The sequence below is a fragment of the Gopherus evgoodei genome, chromosome 2, assembly GCF_007399415.2.
Source record: "Gopherus evgoodei ecotype Sinaloan lineage chromosome 2, rGopEvg1_v1.p, whole genome shotgun sequence".
Taxonomy (NCBI): Eukaryota; Metazoa; Chordata; order Testudines; family Testudinidae; genus Gopherus; species Gopherus evgoodei.
Genome location: NC_044323.1, coordinates 593,136 through 612,644, shown reverse-complemented (window position 1 = coordinate 612,644; position 19,509 = coordinate 593,136). Strand labels below are relative to the sequence as shown.

General features: G+C 56.6%; 2 protein-coding genes across 4 annotated transcripts in view; both read left to right on the top strand.

The window, feature by feature from the left end:
• Positions 1-1,863: 1,863 nt before the first annotated feature.
• The window catches only part of LOC115645274 (zinc finger protein 774-like), a 79,937-nt gene continuing 62,291 nt past the window's right edge, over positions 1,864-19,509 (top strand). The window contains exon 1 of one of the 2 annotated variants that reach the window (XM_030549660.1): positions 1,864-1,924. In XM_030549660.1, the coding sequence (XP_030405520.1) occupies positions 1,901-1,924 (24 nt within the window). In that variant the 5' untranslated portion in view covers positions 1,864-1,900. The remainder of the gene's footprint in view (positions 1,925-19,509) is intronic. The other variant, XM_030549664.1, reaches the window with a different exon arrangement.
• LOC115645286 (zinc finger protein 398-like) lies at positions 3,709-18,907 on the top strand. Of its 2 annotated transcripts, XM_030549701.1 has the most exons (8): positions 3,709-5,873; positions 6,131-6,532; positions 9,524-9,650; positions 12,008-12,121; positions 13,449-13,562; positions 14,103-14,216; positions 15,401-15,514; positions 16,024-18,907. In XM_030549701.1, the coding sequence occupies exons 2-8, from the start codon at positions 6,164-6,166 to the stop codon at positions 16,611-16,613; spliced, it is 1,542 nt and encodes a 513-aa protein (XP_030405561.1). In that variant the 5' UTR covers positions 3,709-5,873; positions 6,131-6,163; the 3' UTR covers positions 16,614-18,907. The 2 variants fall into 2 exon arrangements, with proteins under 2 accessions (XP_030405561.1, XP_030405560.1); XM_030549700.1 differs by having other exon boundaries at positions 3,709-6,532.

Sequence of the window (19,509 nt, the reverse complement as noted above, 5' to 3'; positions counted from 1 at the left end):
CTGCCGGAAGGTGCTCCAGTGCTCTGGGGAGGAATGTGGGGTGAGAACCTGTATAGAACAGAATACAGTGTAGACTGTCAGTCCTTCATCAGTTGAAGCTGAGCCGATCACAACACGTCTTCCAGTCTTCTCTAGCTCTGGCCATCCTTTGCCATGCTTGTACATATTTCCTTGCTAGGAGATCATCTCACCTCTTTGTACCGGGTGGGTGGGAGAATACAGTGCCCCAAAGTAAAGCTACACGTGCTATTGCTGAAATGCCTGCCGCCTCCTGCCTTTTCTTGGAGGTCTGGTCCTCCATCCAGCACTGATCAGGTGCCATTTTACTTAGCTGGTAACAGTCACCGCCCAAAAGAAGACATGTTTGTGTGCCACATGTTGATGGATAAAATCAGTGGGAGAGCAGGAGCGTAATGTTTGGGGGACTGTCAGACAAATGCTGGGAAGGGCAAGTGAAGGCTGGAAAATAGCCTGTCGGGGTTGGGGATGTGAAGCCCTCTCAGCCCTTCCTCTGCTTCCTGGTGCAGCATCCCAGCCTGTGTGTGTCCTGCCATGGCTGTGACTGGCCAAGGCTGCCAGCCTCACCAAGTGGGAATGTGTGTCTCTGCAACTGCTGGGGGCCCAGAGTCTCATGCAGCTTGGGGAGTGGAGATGGCGGGAATGATTATTCTGCCCTAGGGCCTGGCTATGACTGACTGGGCTTAGGGTCGGCGGTTGGCCCTCTCCACACAGGCCTGCACTGGGGTTAGCGTTTAGCAGGTGGGCTGGAGGGAGCCACTGGGCCGTGAACATTCAGATACTCATTTCCTTTATTATATTGCCCTGTTGGGGCCAAAGAGCCTTATTCTTCACGAGGTGTTATCCTCTCTGTGCCTTTCCTTTCCCAGGCAGGGCCAGCTTCTGCTTCTGGCACTGGGCGAGTCTCTCCCCAGAAGCAAAGAGCAGCTTATTTTCCAGGCCAGCTCCATGGCCCAGGGGCCTGGCAATGGATGGGAGAGATTTTCCCCTCCTGGAGAAATGCTTCCGAGCCGGTGCAAGCAGCTGATGGCTGGGGGGTAGTTTGGCTTCTAGCCGGGGCTGAGGGCTGGGGGGTAGTTTGGTTTCTATCCGGGGCTGAGGGCTGAGGGGTAGTTTGGTTTCTATCCGGGGCTGAGGGCTAGTTTGGTTTCTATCCGGGGCTGATGGCTGGGGGGTAGTTTGGTTTCTATCCGGGGCTGAGGGCTAGTTTGGTTTCTATCCGGGGCTGAGGGCTGGGGGGTAGTTTGGTTTCTACCGGCTCACAGCTGCAGCCTGGGCGCAGGGCTTTGCCTGGCAGATCTTGCCTCAGGCCCACTTTGGCTGAGCAGACAGCAAACGTGAAAAACTGGGACAGGCTGCGGGGTAACAGGAGCCTATATAAGAAAAAGACCCTAAAGCTGGGCCATCGGGTCACCCTGGCCCCACTGCGGGGAGCTGCCTGGGTTTGGGGCTGACCCAGGGACCCGCGGGAGGGCAGCTGCACTTCAAAGCAAATTAGGCAAATGCAGAGCCCGGGTTTCCGCCTGTTTCTCAATGGGAAGAAAACCCGGCCCGCCCCTCGGTGCTGCCGCCCTGTAGCGCCCCGGCAGCCGCCGCCTCCTCCTCCCCAGGGGCGGGCCGAGCTCGGGCTGGGGACAGAGCCTGGAAGCCGCGTCCTGGGCCGCGCGGAAACCCGGATCCCGCCGCTCCCGGCCCCGCTGCCGCCCCGCAGCCAGGCCGCGGCTCCCTCCCTGCCTCCCTGCCGCGCTCGCTCTGCTCCGCCCGGCAGCGGGGCCGGCCCGTGGCGAGGCGGCGCCGGGACTCTGCCCAGCCCGGAGCGGGAGCGGAGCTCGGGCTCGGCCGGGCCCGCTGGAGAAGCCCCGCCCGCCCGCCCGGGGGGGCCATGGCCGAGCGGGCCGCTGCCCAGGTAAGGGCCCGGCGGGCGGGGGAGCCTCGGGCCCCGGGAGCTTCTCCCCGCCCGGCCTGGGCCCCGGGAGCCGGGCCGCGGGGAGCGCGGGGGGTTCGGGTGCAGCCCCTGCGCTGAGGCCGGGCCCAGGAACCCCGGTCCGGCCCTGACTGGAGTTTGTCCAGCTTGTTTTGAAACCTCTCCAGTGCTGCGGACGCCACAGCCCCCTGGGGAGCCTGGGCCAGCGCCTGGGGGTGAAAAGCGGCTCTCAAATACCCCCCTCCCCGAGTGTCCCTGCTGCAGAGAAGCCCGCTCTCTCCGGTGCGCCCCTCCGCGCCTGGGAAGGTGGAGCAGGGCTCCCCCGGGGCTCTTTCCTTGGCACTAAACCTGCCCAGTGTTTTCAGCACGTCCTCCGCTCCTAGGTCAGGGTTTTTGTCGCTTTCCTCTGGACTCTTTCCACTTTGTCCACCTCTTTTCCCACTCGTGGTGCCCAGAATTGAACTGGAAGCTCCCCCTGGCTGGGGCTCCCCAGAGTCCAGCCGTTTTACCTACAACACTCCCGTTAACACACCCCAGCATCACATTAGCCTTTTTGCAGCTGCATCCCATTGACAACTCCTGTTCAGTTCGTGGTCAGCTGGAACCCCCCCCCCCAGTTCTTTTTCAGCAGCCCAGCCACCTAGCCAGTCCGTCCCCATTTTGTAGCTGTGCTTCGATTTTTCTTTCCCAATGGAGTGCTTTGCACTTGTCTCTGTTGAATTTCCTCTTGTTGAATTCAGACCCATGCTCTCATTTGTCATGGTCAGTTTGTTTTAAATCTGTCCTCCAAGGTGCTTGCAACCCCTCCTAGCCTGGTGTCACCTGCAAATTTTATAAGCATGCTTTCTAGCTCCAGGTGTCTGAACGGGGAGGGGAGTTAAACTGATCCTGGCTTCGGTGCTGCCTTGTGCTTTGAGGAGCATAACTCTGAATTCCCTGGGGGCTGGGTCCTGCTGTCAGGGGCAGGGGTTGGAAACTCTCTCTCCAGCCCCTCTGGCCTGGCGGTTTGGGATCTGATTGTCAGTTGGAGCTGGAGAGAAGTGCCCTGTTCCCTCGCCCGGCGTTGCCAGAGACCTTCGCTGACCACCTGCACCTCAGGGCTTGGCTACACTGGAGAGTCGCAGCGCTGGTGGTGGGTTTACAGCGCTGCAACTTACCGTCCACACTTGCAAGGCACATACAGTGCTGCATCTGCCTCTCTGCAGCGCTGGCTGTACTCCTGCTCTGCCTGGGGTATAACGATTGCAGCGCTGGTGATGCAGCGCTGCTCTGCCAGTATGGCCACCAAAAGCGCTGTAATTGGCCTTCGGAGGTATCCCAGAATGCCTGTTCGGAGACTCACAATAGCGCTGCAAATGTGGCCACGCTGCAGCGCTTTCCCTACACAGCTGTACGAAGAGAGCTGTAACTCCCAGCGCTGTACAGCTGCAAGTGTAGCCATACCCTCAGTGTTTGGGGCCCAGTGTCAGGCACCCCTGGAAAGCGGGGCAAAGTCTCTCCATTCAGGCCTCCCACACTGAAGCCTGAGAAGTCAGTCCAGGCTGCTGAGAAGTCTGCTCCGTGGGTGTCAGTCCAGGCTGCTGGAGCCTGTCGGCCATGGGACGTATTTAATGGCAGCAGGGCAGAGAGCAATGGGTGGGGGGTAAAACTGCTCACCCCTGAGCTAGGGAGCAAGGGGTACTCTGCTTCAGTGGTTCTCAAACTTTTGAACTGGTGACCCCTTTCACACAGCAAGCCTCTGAGTGCGACCCCCTCCCCACCCTTATAAATTAAAAACACTTTTTATATATTTAACACCATTATAAATGCTGGAGGCAAAGCAGGGTTTGGGGTTGAGGCTGACAGCTGGCGACTCCCCCCGTAATAACCTGGCGACCCCCTGAGGAGTCGCAACCCCCAGTTTGAGGACCCTTGTGCTATTTCTTAGGGTGCCAGTCCTATAGCAAACCCTCCCTCTTCCCACAGAGTAACAAGTATTTGGAGGGGGAGTGAGCAGGGAGGGGCAGGTGGGGAAGGGAGGATAAAGCAGTTAACATTAATTGCAAACATTATTTGTGTGTCTTGTGGTAATGGCTAAGAGCCCCCGTCAGGGTCCAGGACCCCTCTGTGCCAGGCTCCCTGCAAATACAGAACAGTTTGATCATATTGTGTTTTAACAGCACTGGGCACAGGGGGGTCTGGGCCACCTCTGGGTCTCTTAGCCATTACCACATGACACACACAATTCCAAATACTCATTGCCGCCCTTCGTTGTGCTGTGTCTTACGGCAAGAACTGATCCTGCGACAAGGCGCTGCACATCTCCTGAGAAGTACTAACAAAGCTCCACTTTTCAGGAGGTGCTTGGCTCTTCCCAGGATCCGGCCTTCAGAGTGTAAGCATTACCTCTGGCTTGGTTGCATGGCCCTGTGTGGGTGGGGATGATTTCAGGCAGCAGCAGGAAGATCTCAGGTGGATTATTTAGGATAGAAATCTTGACAGGGCCTGTTTCAGTCAGGAGAGGCAGCTGGAACTGGGCCGATTCCTGGTGTTATTGTATCTCGGTCTCCAGGGGACCCTGATCCCCGCCAGCACTGGTGAATGGAAGCAGAGCTTGGGGCTGAAAGTCCTCTACAGCTGCGACCAGCAGGGAGATGCGACCTAGCGCACAGTCCCCCACGGAGCTGGAGCGTTAGCAGGCAATGCTCTAGTCCAGGATTTCTCAGCCTGTGGGCCATGACCCAAAGCTAGAGTGCCAGAACTTTTCAAAGGGCCACGTGGCGGCTCCTGCAGCTCCAGTCTCGTGAGGCAGGCTGGGCTTGACTCCCCGCTCTGGGGACTGTGATCTTTGGGGTCACAGTGCCGCTTGGGTTTGGCCCAGTTGCCCCTCCATCATGACAACGGGGCCGGCCAAGCCAGAGAGGAGTGAGTGGCGCGGAACCCATATGCCCAGTCACAAGGCCACTTGCACAATTGTGGAGCAGTTGGCCCCCATTAGTGGGGCAGGGGCAAACCTGTGCAGTGCTGCAACCCCGGAGGTCACGACTCTTGGAGCAGGGAGCTGAGCAGGGCAGGAGCTGCTGCTGCAAGGTGAGTGTGGAGTGGGCTCTGCACGCCCACCCACAGGCCCTGAGCCCCCTTCCTGGGGCAGTTCTCAACACACACACACACACCCGGGGGGCCTATTTACTGGGCTGTGACAAGCCCTCAACTTTTACCAGTGGGTCCTGGGCCAAAGAGGTTGGGAAGCACTGCTGTGGCCATCTCTCCTCGCCCACAAGGGCTCGGAGCGGTGCTCAGCCCCCACGCCCTTCAGGCACTGTTGTGCTGGATTTAGGGAGAGTACAGCCGGTTCTGTCAGCTCCCCCATCCACCCAGTTAGATCCCCCAGCTCCAGTCACCCTGTTCTTTCCTTCTCCCCCGCTGGAGACCACCACTCTCTCCATATGCCCACATGCCATCAGAGATGGGGGGTGGGGGAAGGAAGGACAGCTCTGCCTTTCCAAGCCCTCCTCCCCTACCCTCACACACAAAAGCCTCCTACACTTCATGTATTAAACCCTGTGGAAATTCCATAAACCAAACCTTTGTCTAACAGGTCTGGCTGGGTAGGTGTGACACCCCCCCCACCCCCGAGGGAAATCATAAGAAGCAAGGAACTGACAGTGTCTGAGACTCCCCTTCACCGTACCCCACACTGCAGCTTCCCACAGACAGCGAGAGACTCGGCATCGTGTCAAGGAACTTGCTGCTCCCGCCAGTGATCCGGAAATGCTCTTTGTGCACCACGTTCTTAGCACGTCCTTAACGGCGCCTTGTGCCCCCTCCCCCCCATAGAAACAGGACACCCCCTCCCCCGCTGGTTCTGTGTGCATGTCACCCTCCCCCCCTTAGAGACAGGATACTCCCTCCCCCGCTGGTCCTGTGCGCCCATGTCACAGTATCCGTGGGGGTGTCGGGGAAGGGTTTGCGGCTACTGGGCTGGAGAAATGTGTCGTGCGTCTCCACAGAGGAATTCCGTTTGCTGACGCAGAGCGGGGCGCTTAGCGGACATGCTCTGTGTGGACAGCAGGTTCAGAGGAGGCCGTTGGCCTTTCCTGGCTTTTCAGGGCATCTCACTCCTGCTCAGCCTCAGTCCCTTTTCAGTGGAGTTTTGTTTGTGGAATAATGAGCCCCCAGCTCCGCTTATGTTTCTGTCCTTGCAAACAGGCTCCAGAATGGGCCCCGGAGTCAAAGCGCCCGATGCCGTTCCAATCCCGCTCTGACCCCAGACAGACGTCTGAGAGAGAGAGCCGGCTGCAACCGGCAAGGCTTTCCATGTGGCCCGCAGTAGCTGCAATCCAAGCTGTGGACAGGACGGTGGAGTCCCATGCCACGCGGTTGCTAACTCTGGAGAGGAGAGTGGGAACAGCGGAGAAGAAATTAGTCGATTGTGAGAAAACAATGATGCAATTTGAAAGCCAGCTGGAGAGTAAGTGGGCAGCGCTGGGAACTCTGATCCAGGGGTATGGACGGCTGCAGAGGAGGCTGGAGAACATGGAGAACCTGCTGAAGAACAGGAACTTCTGGATCCTGAGGCTTCCTCCAGGCAGTAGGGGAGAGGTCCCCAAGGTAACAATATCCCAGCTGGCACTGAGGGGCAGAACTAAATCACGTGCAGAGATTTTCAAGAGTCAGTGCGTAAAGCTGGGTTCCTATCTCTGTATTTAGGCAATGAATAAGTGGCCTGATTCTCCAAGTGCTGAACACCCAGCTGCTAACGTTGGAGTCCGCGGGTGTTGCTGTGTGCTCGGCACTCTGGAATATCGGGGTATTTATTCATTGCCTAAATATTGCCCTTTGTGACCTGAGCAGCTAGTCAGAGTGCAGGGCCTTGGGGATGTTCCACTGGAATTCGATATTGATGGTATCTTCTTTGTTGGAATGCTGTTTATTTACAAGGAAGGTACAAAGTCCAGGTTCTACCAAGGCAGGAGAGGAACCAAACGCTAAAAGAGTGTTGTCATAAGCTTATAGCCCCAAGCCTCTGTAGCCAGCACCAAAGCCAAAATCTCTCTAGGCTTTCCTAGGGTCCAGTACTAACCTGTGTTCCTAACACCCAAGCTGTTACTTGCTGGCTTTCTCCCTTCTCAGTTTCGTCGTTTCTGTGTGTTATGGTGGAGATTTTGTCTTAGGTGGAGATTTTGGGATTAATTTCCCCCGATGGTTATGTTAATTGAAAGAAGCGCGTACATCCAGTGTCAGAGGTTGGTGACCTCTGCAGTCACTGTACCTCTTGGCATAACAGGGTGAATGCCTGAGCCGATGGGTATGTGTATCCTGGAACTGTTACCGTGTTACAGACATTCATTACTGCAATGGCAGGGGTTTGTCCATCACTGTAGTAAGCCACCTCTCCGAGAGGTGGTGGCTAAATTGACAGAAGAATTCTGGGGCTTAGAGGTCAGGTTAACGACTTCTTTTGGGCGTGTGAATTTTTCACAGCCCTGAGCGATGAAATGAGATCGACCTAAGTTTTAGGTGTAGACCAGGCCTTGCTTTAGACATCCACTTTTGAAAATCGTGGCCTCTTTCTCTCGTCAGTCTATTGAAAGATTTATTTTCCTGTTGACATTCCATCTCCACAGCCATAGACGCCAACTTTCTCTGGCGCTGGTGGGTGTCCGTGCCCCCCATCGCTTACCACTGGCCCCACCCCCATTCCAACCCCATCCCCAAAGTCCCCACCCTAACTCCACCCCCTCCCTGCCCCTATTGCAGTGGTCCTCAACTTATTTCGTCTGGACGAGCCAAGGAGGACTGTGGTGGCAGACAAGCATCCGCCAAAATGCTGCTGACAAGCGGCAACGTCAGTAGGCGTCGCCGTCGAAATACCGCAACATCAATAGGCGCTGTCGCCGCCGAAATACTGCTGACAAGCAGCAGCATCCAGCGGTGTCGCCGCTGAAATGCCATCGAAAATCGGCAGCATTTCAGCAGCGATGCCTCTGGATGACACAGCTTGTCAGCGGCATTTCAGCGGATGCTCATCCACCAGCCAGTACGCGGGCGTACTTAGACGCCCTGGTGGGTGCCATGGTGCCCGCAGGCACTGCGTTGGGGACCCCTGCCCTATTGGGTCCCTTTCCCAAATCCCGGCCCCGGCCCTCCTCTTCCCCCTGAGTGCTGCGTTCCCCCTTCCCCCCTCCCTCCCTGCCCCACGAATCAGCTGTTTCACGGTGCAAGCGCTGGGAGAGAGGAGGGAGAAGCAGGACGCGGCGGCGTGCTCGCGGAGGAGGCGGAGGTGAGCTGGAGCAGGGGGGCGAGGCAGGGCCACGGGGAGCTGCTGGTGGATGCTGAGCACCCACCAATTTTTTTCTGTGGGTGCTCCAGCCCTGGAGCACCCACAGAGTTGGCGCCTATGTCTACAGCAAGATTTCCCCAGTCAGGGCCATGCTCTGTAGCATGATTGCTCCTCTCTCTTCTGGGAGGACCAGGGTATGTTCTAACCAAGTTACAGAAACGTGCTACAATAGCACACAGGCGAATTGTGTTGTGACCTGCTGCTCTGACGCTGCATTGGCTGTTCCTTATTCACCAGCCTAAAGTGGTTTGGACGAACGGAGTGATACGATCTGGCTGCCAACCTGTGTGGCGGTGCCTGAAATCACACTGGTTAGGAACGCCGTGGCTATGCTGGTCCATTCCCTCCCCGCTGTTACTCTGTGGCGTCAGCCCCCAGCTATCAGCGCTCAGGCTCCATATCAGAGTGCAGTGTTCAGATGTCTGCAGGGGAGGAAGGACGGCCTAGGGGATAGGGCACTGAGCTGGGACTCAGGAGATCTGGCTCAGTCCCAGGCTTCTTGTGTGTCCTGGGGCAAGTCACTTAGCCTGTGTGTGCCTCAGTTCCCCATCTGTACAATGGGCATAACAGCACTGCCCTGCCTCACAGGCCTATTGTAAGGCTACACACATCAGACTGTGGGGCGCTCACATATGGTGGTAACAGGAACCTTGGTTAAGTTAAAATGTTGCTCAGTATTTGCAGCTTCAGAGAACAAATTCTGTAGGCAAAACCTGAACAAAGAGTCGCTTCCCAGGGACCTCCTAGCTCAGTTAATTGCTGGGGCCAGATGATCCCCTTTGGATCAGTACTCGGAGAATACTGCTTCTACAATAGCATCGTCCCAGTTCCTGAAACCTGCCGAGGGCCTGGGAAGGGTCACCCCTGTGAAAGGAGGATCTGGGTGCAGCTGCAGATGTGGAGTCCCTAGCAGCATTTGAGCTGTGCTGCCTGGTACCTGGAGGGCAAGATGGAAGCTCCAGCACTGATCCTGGGGGAGAGTGGCAGCTTGCATTGATTGAGAGCTGGAAGCAGTCTCTGCTCTACTCTCCACCTGACCAAATTCAGATTTTCCTTTCCAGCTCTGCTGGTGCGGGGGTAGGGGCAGCATAGCCTCATGCAGCTTTAGCTGTGATGTCTGGGGTGCTTTTTGTGAAACCCATTTCTAATAATTTCCCCAATAATAGCCAGGTGACATTGATCCTCCCCATCTCTGCTGATTCATACGACAGGTGGGATTGACCCAGGAGGTACTGAGTGTGCAACACTTGTGATTCCAGGTGCCGGTGACGTTCGACGACGTCGCTGTCTATTTCAACGAGCCGGAGTGGGGGAGCTTAGAGGAATGGCAGAAGGAGCTTTACAAGAACATGATGAAGGGGAATTATGAGGCCCTGATCTCCCTGGGTAATTCTTTTTTCTTCACTCGCTTACGAGAAGCTGTGAGATCACGGAAGGTAGAGTTGGCTCCAGCTCAAGTTTATTCTCCAGTTCTTTTGATTCCTGTTTGATCAGTAGGTAAAATCCTTGTACTGTGCGTCTTTGACTGATGGTGCTTTTTAAAAAGAGATTAAAATACACCGTGTTGTTCCTTGTTGCTCCATCTCCGGTGCTTTCTACATATAGCCTAGATGGTGGGTGTTATTGAGTGTGCATATTCTACACATGCACGTGCATGTTGTGTTAATGTCAGATCTCCTGACTGAAGACAGAAGTTGTATTTGAGCTAATGGAAACCTTTTCGGTCCCAAGTGAACGTAGTGACATGGTGTAGCAGGGAGCACTGGAGGTCTCGCTATTTCATCTATGAACTTCATTCCCACTCTCTCCTTGTCCTGTTGGCTAGAACAGCCAGTTACTAGTTCTAACTGCGAAGGTGGTTTCTGTGATTCGACTGCATGGAGACCCCAAGTCACATTACTCAGGTACTTTCCAACCAGCCGCCAGAGGGTAATGGCTTGTGTTCCCCACTGACCTGAGCTGGATTTGAACCAGTCATCTAGGAGAGAGATTCCATGTCCTATCACTGATTGTATGGACCATCCCATTCCAACTCTAGATAATGGACCAAATTCAGTGCTGGTGTGTGTGGGTACCTGTAACAGGGTGAACTACATCTGGAGGTCCCGTGCAGCCTAGAGTGGTGGCAAGGGAAGCAGCCAATCAGAGGGGCTAATGGAGCAGCCAGTCGGGCCAGAAGGGCCATAAAAGAGAGCAGCGGAGGAAGAGCTGTCAGTTGCTGCTTGGAGCTGAAAGAGGAAAAACTGGGGGTTCCTGGCTGGCGGGAAGAGCAGCAGAACCATGGACAGCTCACTGCAGGCAGGACTCAGCACGGGGAAGTCTGCTTGCAGGGACCAGGGGAATAAGAGGTGCTTCTGGCTGGCTGCAGGGGCTAAGGCAGGTAGTTGCTGGCGGGTACCAGAGAATGAGGGAGTTGCTGCTGGCTGGCTACCAGGACAATTAAGACAGGCTATGGAGAGGTGGCCCAGGGAAACACAGGTAGTTAAAGGAATATGGCATGTGGCTGATACTTAGAGGGTCCCTGGGCTAGGACCTGGAGTAGAGGGCAGGTCTAAATCTCCCCTGTCCCCCAACAGCCACTGGGGAAAGTGGCAGTGCCCTGAGAGAAGGGAGTGTAGACAGGCCCAGGGAAGGGACTGTACATGGACCTGTTATTCAGTGAGTGGCTGCTAGGCACTAGGGCGGGTTTATTAGCCAGCTGGAACGTGCCTGGGGCAGCGCAGAGACCAGCGGTTACGAGAGTTCAGACTGGCCAGCGCCAGGGCTCCCACGAGCCAGGCTGCCATAGCAACAACCTTCGCTGCCCTTGTCCCAGGTCCCTGAGCTGTCTCCTGTCACCTGTCCATTGTTCGCTGCTGCAGAGCTGGGCTGAGTTCACCTGGTCACTTTGTAACGGGAACCCAACCCCTGAACTTTTCTGGATCCTCAAGCAAAATGAGTTGGATCCGCTTCATTTCGCAGCCTCCACAGTCAGCACCACTAGTGCAGAATCGCAAGTTGTAACATTTCCTATCGGACAGAAAACTGGAGCATCTGAAAAGCAGCTGAAGCGGGGAAAAGCCTGACACATTAGGGATGTAAAAGGTTAACCAGGTAACTGGTAAGCATCAGGCTCACTGGTTAACCCAAGTTAACCGTTAACCCCAGTGGCTGCGTGTCAGGATGGCAGGGGCAGGGATGGTCACTTTTTTTAACCGATATTTCCATCCCCAAGATACATCATGTAATTAGGAGAAAGGAAGGGAATAATCCCAAGGGTTGACAGTGGACAGCAAATTCGATACCCCAGATGCACTGCCCACTTCGCCCCAAGTTTTCCTTGGCTATGATCCTGCACCTGGAATTTCAGGATGTGACTGTACATTGTGTGTCGGAGAGCAGCCCCGGCGCCCCCCAGCTCCGTGGCACAGTTGTATTGTAGTATAAATAGTGTCCAAAGGAACCCTGCTGCCCCTCTGTGCGTGGCTCCCTGCTCAACTTCTTGGTGCTTAATAAATAGGCATGTGGATTAATACTTGCTGTGCCCATGGCAGCCCCGTCCCTTAGGAAGAATCAGAGAGCCCCACCCATCAGAGGATCAGCGCCCGCCCCGGTGCAGGGTATCCCTGTAACTGTGCAGCGTCTCTTCACGTCGCCTGTCACCCCAGCAGTCGGGGGTTGGGTATTTAAAACCATTGATAATGATCTGTAATGTGTGTCCTTCTGTGTGACTCAAACACTGGAGCGTCTCTCTCCATCTGCAGATTACGCCATTTCCAAACCTGACCTTCTGTCCCGGATTGAACGAGGGGAGGAACCGTGTGTGGGGGATCAGGGTCGTTCAGAGGAGAGCGAGATCCCTGCAGACCCCAGCCCGGGTACATTGAAACCACTCAGAAATGAGCCCTGAGGCCTCTCGCTTTAGCGGGGTTCCCAGTCGTCCTGTTCCACTGACGGCCGGGGATTCCCGTTGCTGGAGGTGTGACTGCCTGGTGAATGTGCAGTTAAATGGCTCTATCCTGTGAAAGCTTCGTGAGCTCTTTCATTCCCTCCGTTTCAATCCGACACTTGTGCCAGGAACAGGAGAACGTTTGGGGGAATTGGGGCGAAATGGACGTTGCTTCCCCCGAATCCCTGAGATTGCACCAGGGGGTTGAGCATCCTGTGTGTGTATTCCCATTCTTTGCTTTTTTTAATCTAATCCCAGCCAGCGGGTGAAAGCAGCGATGGGATGAAGCCACAAATTTGGATCAGGATCTTGCAACCACTTCCTCCCCTCTCCCTCTAGTTTGGTTTGATCACCTGTGTCCAGACACCCTGTGACACGGGACGTCCCCTGGCTGCCCCCCCACCCCCAGGTTAGGCAGGGCAGGGAGAAGAGAGAAGATCTCTCTGGAAGGAGTAAGTGGGAAAAGCTCCTTTGAGAACCCAAAGCCCTGAACAGCCCAGGGGCAGTTACACAATTTAACCCTGGCAGCCTGTGTGCTGCAGAACGTCCTGTGTCCTGAACGGGCTCTGAGACCAGACAGACTCATCCAGCCCCCGGAGGAAGCACTAGAGCAAAGGGAAGCTGAAATTCCAGCAAGCTCTCCGAACGTGCTGCTCCTCCCCATACGTGGATTTCCCGGCGAGTGCCATCTGCAGCTCTCCCCCTACCCCATCTCAACTCCCCACCCCCTTCCTGACCATTCTGGCATCAAACCCGTTTGCAGCCCTCCATTTCCCCTCCCACCAGAGCTGCGCTAGCGTCTATTCAGAGCAGGCCCCCTCTGAAAAATGGTGCTGGGCGGAGATGGGTGTGAAGCTCCTTGGCCCAGCTCTCAGTGGGGAGGAGAAACACACAGGGTGTGTCTGCGTTCAGGCTGGAAACGGGAAGTGCCAGCCAAGGAGCCGGACCCACGGGAGTTCTGATCAAACAAGCAGGCTAACATGTAGCCGTGGGGGCGCGCGGTGGAAGGGACTAGCTGCCCCACGTACAATCTCATCTGAGCCGTGACAGATGTACCTGGGGCACCCAGCCCCTCCCACCGCCACAGCTGCACGTCCAGCTCGAAAGTCAATGTACCCTTAATATCCTTGGCTGGGATTGGCTAAGCAGCCTAGTGATTTTGGGCCCCCACCTTCCACTGACATTCCATGGGAACTGGGTGCCCAACTCCCCTAGGCTCCTCTGAAAATCTGAGGGCTTCTCTTTCCTCTGAACAGAATCCCCCGTCTCTGCACCAGACATTTCATTGTGGATTAACCAGGAGGAGGATCTGGGCTGCGGGGGACAAAGGGACTCTGGGGAAAATGAAATCAGTGGAAGTCCCTGCTTTGGTGAGTAACGGATTTTGCCATCTTGGAGCTGGCGAGTGCAGTAATCAAACCGGAGCTCTTACGTCTGCGCCCAGCCATCTCCAGGGACCAGCAGCAGTTTTCTTACCCTCTGGGCAGATTGTCACCCACGTCTGCATTGCTGTACCCAACTTCTGCTGGCTTGTCCTCCTGCCTTTCAACAGCAACACCCTGCCATCGCCTCGCCCCGTGTGGGGCTGGCAGTGCCCTGGGGGTGCTGGCAGGGAGCAGCCCCTCCGCTCAGGAGCTGGGACGGGGCCTGCCCTGCGTGCAGAGGATGCTCTCGCTCCCTTGCCTCCAGCGTGGGAGCCTGACCCGTCTGGCCGTTAGTGCACGTGCTCTGCGTTCATTAAGCCCAGCAGGCCGGGGGTGTCCCGTAGTGTTCTGGCCGTTCAGCAGAGCCGCACAAACTTGTCTTAGAGTGGAGGAGGGGTCCAAAGTGAAGGTGGTGGGGCCTGAGATCGGGTGTTTGGCTCTGGCTGAGAGCGGGGAACACGGTGTAATTCTCTATGCCCTGAACAGAGGTTCAGGTTGTTCCCCCCGATGTCTCGTCCTGGATTAAACGAGAGGAAGAGGCCTGTGCGCAGGATCAGCCGGTCTGTGGAGAAGGCAGAACCCCTGCAGGCCCCAGCCCTGGTGAGTAGCAGCTGAGAGCAGTAGGCACAGGGTGTGAGGGGATGAGCAGGGAATCCAGCTGGACCATTTTACCATTTCTGCTCGTCTGGGCTCAACCTCTCTAACATGTTGTTAGTTTACAGGCCGCAAGCCAGCCGGTTGCACCCCTCCTCACCCCGGCCCTGCCACCCCCCAGAGCCCCTCCTCCTCTCCCTCTTTGGGTGGTCTGACCATTGGTCTTCGCCCCTCATTTTCTGCGTCCTCTTACGCCTCACCAACACCTTTGTAGCCATTCAAAAGAGGTGTCGTCTCTCCTTCAGCAAGAGCCAGCACCGGCTTTAAACAGCCAACTTGGGGGGAAGTGGGAGTAGAAACCAAACTGGAGCCTAATCCCCCAGGAGCGGCAGGGACTCTGGGACCCGGAGTCCAGTCCCCACTATCGCAGGCCACCCCAGCATGGAACCCATTGCTGGAAATTTGTTTATAGCCCTGATTTTCCAGGATGGCACCAGATATTAATTTAGCCATAAATGTCTGTATTAAATCCAAGCAGAATTTGTGCAGTTGCTCCAAACATGCCTAAAAGCCCCACTAGTCAGGAGTTATCACATCCAGAGAGTGACGAACCTTGCTAAGCCTGTACAGATGTTGACGACGGAGACTCCCAAAAAGGAGTAGTCCCAGTGGGGGGTGCTCAAACCCATGCTGGCTGGCATGGGACAGGCAGACACACTAATGGCCCCTTCAGAAGCTCAGCCCGTTATACCCTTTCACACACAAGTGATGTTCTGTCGCTGGCCGTGAGCTCGCTAAAAGCCAGGGATTAGGTAGTTTAGAGTTGTTCTTTCTCTGGCCTTTGCCAGTCGGGCAAGGAATTTTCCTTCTGACTTCATCAACAAAGGTTCTGGCTTAGTATTTCCAGCAAAGCGTCCCCTGGTGCCTGGCATAGCTGGCTGGACTGCTCCTTTCACCTCTTCCGACAACTGAGAAGTGCCTGCCCTCTACATAACCTGCAAAACCAGATTATCTGTAGTCACGTGCATTTAACCCTGCATAGACTAACCCGACCCGCTCAGAAACATACACGCTTCACTTTCAAACCCCTTTCTCTTGCCTCCACTTCTGTCGGGAGCCCCTTCCAGGACGTCTGTCCCGATGGTTAGAAACCTCCTGCTAATTCCCAGCCTGCTCTTCCCTGTGAACAGAATCTCCTGCTCCTGCGCCTGCCCGTTCCCCCTGGATTAAACCGGAGCCGGAGCTGTGTGCTGGGACTCAGCCGGCTTTGGAGCAAAGGGGGCTCCCTGGAGAGCCCAGCACAGGTGAGTATTGGGGAGCAACAGCTCGGAACCAGTGAGTGGCTAAAGGAGCTGGTCAGAGCCAACTTTCAGCGCAGTGCGACTGCAAACGGGGCGCTGGGCTAATCGGGCCCCTCCCATCCCCCGCCAGCACGGCCCCTTGGCCGGGGGCGTAGGCCTGGCCCTGCCGGCGTTATTCCACCTGGGGAATTCCCAGCAGGCCATGTGAGGCTGCTGTGCAAGCCCAGAGTAGCTCAAAGCAGCCTCATCGCTGGTGATCTCAAAGCCCAGGTCCGACCCCAGCACCTCAGACAGTGGGATGGGAAAACTTCCCCTCTGCCCTTCTCTCAGGGAACTAAGGATTTGCAGAGCCCAGTCCAGTAAACCAGCGTCTTGATGAGTGTCCCAGCTCGCTCACCACGGCCAGCTTCATGGGCCTTGACTCCCAAGCAGGAGCTCCTAAATCGCAGAATTCGCTTCCTCCCTCCCTGGCAGGTGACATGAATAACGTCTGCGTTCTTCTGCCCTGGCAGGTGACGAGATCCTGCTCCAACTTGCAGAGGAGCATCGTGCGGAGGAGCGGGGCGAGGGCCCAGGCCCAGGCCCCCCCAGGGCGGTTTGTGCAACGTCCAAAGGGACCATGGTCCAGAGCCCCCGCAAGGGCCCTGCGGCTCAGCGGAGAAGCGTCCTGGGGAGGTTGGCTCAGGGCAAGAGGGGCACTGGGGAGCTCACAGCAGCCGGGGGCCAACAGAGAACCGTGGGGGGTGAGTGGCCCGGCCCCTGTGCCGAGCGGCCCGGCCCCTGTGCCAAGCGTGAGAAGTGCTCGGGGCAGAAGCAGTCGCTGCTAAGCCCCCAGAAGAGCCTGTTGGTGGAGAAGCCCGCCAAGTGCAGGGAGTGTGGCAAGAGCGTCGGCCGGATTCAGTGCTGCCTCCAGCACCAGCACATGCCCCCAGGCAAGCTGCCCTTCACCTGTGCCGAGTGCCGGAAGCGCTTCCGCAAGAAGCGACCCCTGCTCTTCCCCCATGAGCCGCACGTGGCCGAACAGCCCTTCTCCTGCCCCGCCTGCGGCAAGGCCTTCAGCCAGCGGGACACGCTCCTGGCTCACCAGAAGACCCACCTCTGAGAGCACAAATCCGTGCGCGCTGCCTGTGGCCAGGGCTTTGCCCCCGAGGAGTAAATGCAGCACCAGTGGGTGCATGCCATGGGGGGCTGCCCCACCAGTGCAGGAGGAGCTTCGCCCACCTTTGCCATCTAGCCATGCACCAGTGGGTCCCTCCAAGGGCACTCAGTGTGGGTGGGGCATTGCCCACCCGGACAGGCCAGCAGAGCACCAGAGGACTCGTCTCCTGCACGAGGCTGCCGAGGGCACCTCGGGGCTGGCAGCAGGGAGCCAGGGCCTCTCAGGCTGCAGTGGCCTGAGCTGGGCTTGGTGAGCCAATCCCCTACTGTGCCCATGTGACATGTTACATCCCACCCATGTGCCAGCCGGGCCTGGGCCTGGGCCTGGGCCTGGGCCAGGCGAGGCAGAGACCCTCCAGGAATAGAGTCCCTGGGGAGTTTGCTGCCCACCCGAGCCCTGCAGATAAACCATCTGTGCAGAGTGCGGGGACAGGGCTTCCCCCAGCTCCAGGAGGGATGCGTCGGGTCAGAGCACTGCCGTGGCCAGCTCCCCCTGGGAGGAGCAGCCACCGCTCCTGGGCACGGGGAAGGTTAAACGGACACTGAGAATCCAGGCAGGAGGCGTCGCTCGCTGTGGGAACAGTCTTGGTTGCACCACACGAGCCAGCTGGGCTGGTGCATTCGGGTCCCTTTGCGCCCCCCTGTGTTCAGGCGGCACAAAGGGGGCAGAAAGCAGCCAGGTTGGGCCAGCTGAGAATCCCTGGGTACAGGGGAGCTCTCACCTTGTGCACCTGGCTCCCATGGGACCTTGGCCACCCAAACCTGTACAGGGGCCTCGGCCAAAGTGCCTGGTGCTCCAGCTCTCTCCACTCTGCCCTGAGTGCTGTGAGCCCTCCACACTTCTGCTTGTCCCCCGGGCTGGGGATTTGGGGCGTGTGGATGCCAGGTTAAGCAGGGCTGGACAGTGACCGTGTCCGTCCCCAGAGCAGGCCCAGCACGTATGGTGACCACACCAGCGTCCCCAACAGGCCCTTCTCTTCTGGGGTGGCTGGGCTGCTCCTAACCACAGAAACTCCATTGAGGATCTGGGTCTCATGCTCTGCCTGTTGGTAACTGGACGGTCTGACCAATGGGCTCCAACGACGTCTGATAACGTCGCTTGGCCAGGTCCCTTGTGACCAGTCCTCCCTGTTCCCAGCTAATTGGCTGCTCCGATGTCATTGAGACACGAGATCACAGACTGGAGAGCAACCACGTGCATGCACCGAGTGCGGGAAAAGCTCCTGGTATGAGCATCTCCCCATTACCTGCTGAGAGTCGCAGCAGGACGTGCTCCTTCTCGGGGACGGGCCCTGGGTCTGCAGCAGGGACTCAAACCTGGGCCCCTCTGTTCTGAAGCAGAACAGGTCCCTCAGCTGTTCTTCGATATTTCTACCCTCAAACCAGCTGTTACCAACTTGGAAACAGCCCAGGAATTTAACTCTTGGCACTGGAAGGACTCAGAGGGCGTAGTTCTCCGCTGCCCTGCACCCTGTGCAGTCTTTTCCCTCCTGCAAAGTGGGTGCAGAACGCTTCCAGATCAGCTTGCTGCAGCCTCTCCCTCTGGGCCAGCGTCACTGAGCAGAGGGTGCAAGGCAGGGGGGACACAGGCCCTGAGTTGCACTCATGGACGGTTCTCCAGCGAGGACAGCTAGGTTGGGATTTTCAGAACAGCCTTTGGGAATTAGGTGCCTAAATTCCATTCAGAGTCAATGGGAGCTGGACACCAGGCTCCCTTTAGGTGCTTTCAGAAAATCCCAGCTGGAGGCTTGGAGCTTAACTCCTCTCTAGAACGTTAGGTTTGGATTGAGATAAATCCTTGATGCTGCTGGTTCTAGTCCACGTTCCTGCCTGCTCAGGGGAAGTGGAAACGTACACAGTGAAATGTCAGAATAAGGGGGGGGGGGGATTACTTTCAAAATGCTGCATTTGGCTGCCTGTCTTCTCTGATCTCCCCAGCTCAGCCTGTTATCAGCCTTGTGTGGGCTTCTCCTTTTCTGCCTTGGCGCACGTCGAGGTATTTATTCTGCATCACAGATCTGGGCTGCTGAGGTTTTTTAGTTCCAATTGAGAGGTGAACTGACACTCTAACACCTAAAATACACTGGGGTTTCCTTTTCAGGAGGGGCCAGGGGAAGAGAATCCCCTTCCCATGATTTCCAGGGTCAAAGGGCTGCTGTAAACCTGTCTGCTTTGTAAAGAGCAGCTTGGTAGAAATGGGGTTTTTCTAAAGTCTGTAAATAAAATTGTAAAAGCTAATTCCACGGGCCTTGGCTCCTTTCTGTCCTCCTGTGGCAGAGGACAGAAGTGTGTTTTGGTCTCTGAATAACAGAGGGGGGAATGTACAGTTTGCTGCAGCTATTCAGACAAACTCTAGCCCTGCCACATGCAGATGGAGCCCCTGTGAATTCTATAGCCCATGGTCTGTGGACATCTGAAACAGACAGGTATCGATGGCCCGTTAGTGCCAGGACAGGAGTGGAAACTGGATCCACTTTGCACCCACAAAAATGGAGGTTGGGTGGGTTGAGGCCTTCTTGTAACTCAAACCCTAGCAAGAGAAGGGGCTGTGCCCGCCCAAAGCATCTGTGAGTCTGGGTGCAGCACCCAGGAGGAAACGCAGGAATGTAGGAGCAAAGGGCAGAGATTGTGATCGTCTGTCCAGGAGGATGTGATCATGATAGCCTGTGGGTCAGCCTGATTTGCATGAGCCTGAGCTGGGCTTCTCCTTTTTAACGACTGCCAGGCCCCAGGTGGCCAAGGAGGGGAGCACTTTCAAGGAGAACCTATTTTACCCTGTGGTGGTGACTTGCTCCTGTTCGTGTGCAGTACATGCTCCAGAGTGGGCGGCTGGATCTCAG